Consider the following 3,068-nt stretch of genomic DNA (forward strand, 5'->3'; position numbering starts at 1 on the left):
AGAGGGGTACCTCCATGCCCCAATACCTGCTAAGAAGAAGTTTTTCTCTCATTCTGCTTCCAACTTGAAGAAATCAACTACCAGGTATGTACAATAAATAGTATACTAGTGATTCAATTAAGTGTAAATCTCATAAAGGGGGGCCGCTTTTAAGGTCCTTGGACCGTTCCGTACGAAAGTAATCGCACAGCAAACAAAAACTTATTAAATTGAGAAAAAAAAAGGAGACTTTCAGTCTTTCACACAAGAGTTGAGGGCTTTGACTCCAAAGTGTTTTCTGTATTGTAGGACCTCAGAAAATAAATAATAATGAAAGAAAATTAATAGTAAAACAATGAAAAAATCGCTGTTTATCTGTATACAATCCTATAATGATAGATCTTTCCCTGGACTTTACATACTTTACTTTCATGCTGGTACTCATGCTCAGGTTCTCAAGTATTGAAGTTTGAGTGGACTGATGTTCCCCTTGTACCAACTGGCTTCTATGTTGCCCACGACTTTTCTGATGATACCTGCAATAAGGAGGAAGAAAATGGTTTGATTTCTACTGACGAAGTACAGTTTTGACCAGAACTGAACGAACGTAAAGTATACTTTATTTATCATGCTAGAATAGGACTTTGAAGTCCCTTTACCCTAGCAGTCTAAATAGATTCTCATGTACATATACATATATTTTATGGCTGGGGACTTTAAATAAAAAGCATACCTACCTCAAATTTCTCTTGCTAAAGAATTAGCAAAGGTTGAGTGCGAAGGGCATTCACTCGTAAAATTTTATTTATAATATAGGCCAAACCAAGAAATGTCAGCCCAAAAGCGATCACCCTAGGGCTGACGTGCTGACGAACACTTGAAAAGGCGAAGAAAAAGAAGAAGAATGTTCTTCTCTTCACTCACCGTGCAAAACTTTGGACAACAGATTGACTTGAGCGTTGAAGGATTCCTGAAACTCCCAGTGCATGTGGAGCATTAACTTCTTGGACGTCCTGTAGTCGATGTTGTAGATTTCTTTCTGAATATTGGCCCGGAGTTGTGGAATCTGCCTCAGGAAAATATTCACGTACAGTTCTTGCAACTTTTGAAGCACCTGGTAGGGACCGAAAAAGAGAGTAAGCTGTACACTGAAAACACTCATTTGTCTCTCACCTCACTCTGTATGCTGTGTCGTTTTGTCCACCCAAACTTTGGGCAGTCCGTCAATAAATTTTATTGGTTGTTTCTCTTCCGCTGTTCACGAAGACTAGCTTAATCGAAAATGACTATCGCAAATACATTGTAGGTATATCTAAAAACTTAAAAAAAGACCCTAAAAGCTTTTGGAATTTTGCAAAAAGTAAAAGAAAAAATCTTATACCCAAGTCTTTCATTATTGACTCAAAACCGACAACAGATGACCAAATTATAGCTGACACTTTCTCAGAATATTTCATGACAGTCTATAATGACAACTCATATTCTAATCAACAAACAAATGTTGGAAACCTCATGAATAACTCAGTAATTGACATTTCATTTATATCCGAAATTGACATCAAAAAAGCAATAAAAAAAATACCATCAAACAAAGGCCCAGGACCAGATCAAATTCCAGCCACACTAGTTAAAAATGCTTCAGTCTTATTAATTCCAAAATTACAATATTTATTTAATCTATCAATAAGAAAATCCAAGTTCCCAAAAATTCTTACGCATTCCATCATTACACCAATTCCAAAAAAAGGAAACTTGCAAATGATACAAAACTATAGACCAATAAATAAAATAAATACTTTTGCAAAAATATTCGAGGTAATCATATATGACAAAATCCAAAAAGAAATCATGAACAACATTTGCCCCCAACAACATGGATTCCTAACACAAAAATCCACAGATACGAATCTACTGATAATGGAACATAAAATAACAGAAGCTCTAAACAAAAACGTACAACTAGATGTAATTTACACTGACTTTGAAAAGTTTTTTGACAAAATACCTTTTTCCACCCTCTTAAATGGTCTAAAAACGTTTGGTTTTTCCTCGAATCTAGTTCTTTTCTTCTCAACATATCTATCACGAGAAATGAGGGTCAAATATGGTCATAATGTTTCAAAACCAATGCACCCTACCTCCGGAATCCCACAAGGAAGTAAACTAAGTACTTTGTTTGCGATAATTGTAGTTGACAGTTTAGCAAGGACATTAAAATACTCTGACAGCCTTATTTATGCTGACGATTTTAAGCTTTTTAAAATAATAAAAAAAGAACAAGATTGTATTGACCTCCAAACTGACATTGATTCTGCACAATATTGGGTACAACAACACGGACTATCATTTAACATAGAAAAATGTGAACAAATGTCTTATGTCAGGGGGGGCAAAAACTACAGATACAATTATAACTATTCTATAATGAATAAAAATCTAAAAAAAGTAAATACCAAAAAAGATCTTGGTATAATATTTGAATCAAATGGACATTTCAAAACACACATAAAGGAACTAGTAAGCTCTTGTCTCAAAAGATTACTAAACGATTTTCCGGGATGTAATAGCAATAATAAGGTACATTGTATTCTTATTTTTAAATTAATATATTATTTTTCAAATATTCACAAGTTACGATTCGCCCCAGACTGGAAGGAATCAGCTCCATATTGGTAGCTATTAGGTACTCTCTACTACCAACACTGGTCTTTGAAATGTACCCATTGTTCTTCTTCATTTTTTACTACTCTACTCGTTTACCAAAGGGTCCATGGTATGATATCATGCGATCAAAATACTGGTCTTTTTAAGTGTGCTCTGCGTGCCAAAATAAGTATAATGTGTAAAATAAAATTAGAGAGCGGTGGCCTCAAAGAACATAACCTTTTTCTTTGTCTCAAAGGAGTGGGCATTTTTAATTACCCTCTCAAGAGGTTGATATCTGGTTCTCAGTGTAGTTGGTATCGTGTGATAGTTTCCGATATTTTTTTCTATTTTTTTAGAATTCATACTTTTTTTTCTTTTAAATGGAAAGTTTAATTAAAAAATTTACCTACCATCTAGGTATTTTCTCGTAAAGTAAAACTTGT

The 3,068-nt window shown here is 34.2% G+C and overlaps 1 protein-coding gene across 1 annotated transcript; it reads right to left on the minus strand.

The window, feature by feature from the left end:
* Positions 1 to 320: 320 nt before the first annotated feature.
* Positions 321 to 1,179, minus strand: LOC108252329. The gene is made up of 2 exons (XM_017443845.2): positions 904 to 1,179; positions 321 to 515 (listed from the first exon to the last, which is right to left on the minus strand). Exons 1-2 carry the CDS (start codon positions 1,139 to 1,141, stop codon positions 427 to 429), a joined length of 327 nt encoding a protein of 108 aa, XP_017299334.1. The 5' UTR covers positions 1,142 to 1,179; the 3' UTR covers positions 321 to 426.
* Positions 1,180 to 3,068: the final 1,889 nt, after the last annotated feature.

The sequence above is a fragment of the Diaphorina citri genome, unplaced genomic scaffold (genome assembly GCF_000475195.1).
Source record: "Diaphorina citri unplaced genomic scaffold, Diaci psyllid genome assembly version 1.1 scaffold419, whole genome shotgun sequence".
NCBI lineage: Eukaryota > Metazoa > Arthropoda > Insecta > Hemiptera > Psyllidae > Diaphorina > Diaphorina citri.

What these genes read in the sequence shown, in the direction of transcription:
- LOC108252329 (XM_017443845.2), bottom strand. Translation starts at nt 1,141, where the DNA reads ATGAGTGTTTTCAGTGTACAGCTTACTCTCTTTTTCGGTCCCTACCAG. An exon ending in GTTGTCCAAAGTTTTGCACG is followed by an intron (nt 516 to 903) that starts GTGAGTGAAGAG and finishes TCCTTATTGCAG; the next exon opens with GTATCATCAGAAAAGTCGTG.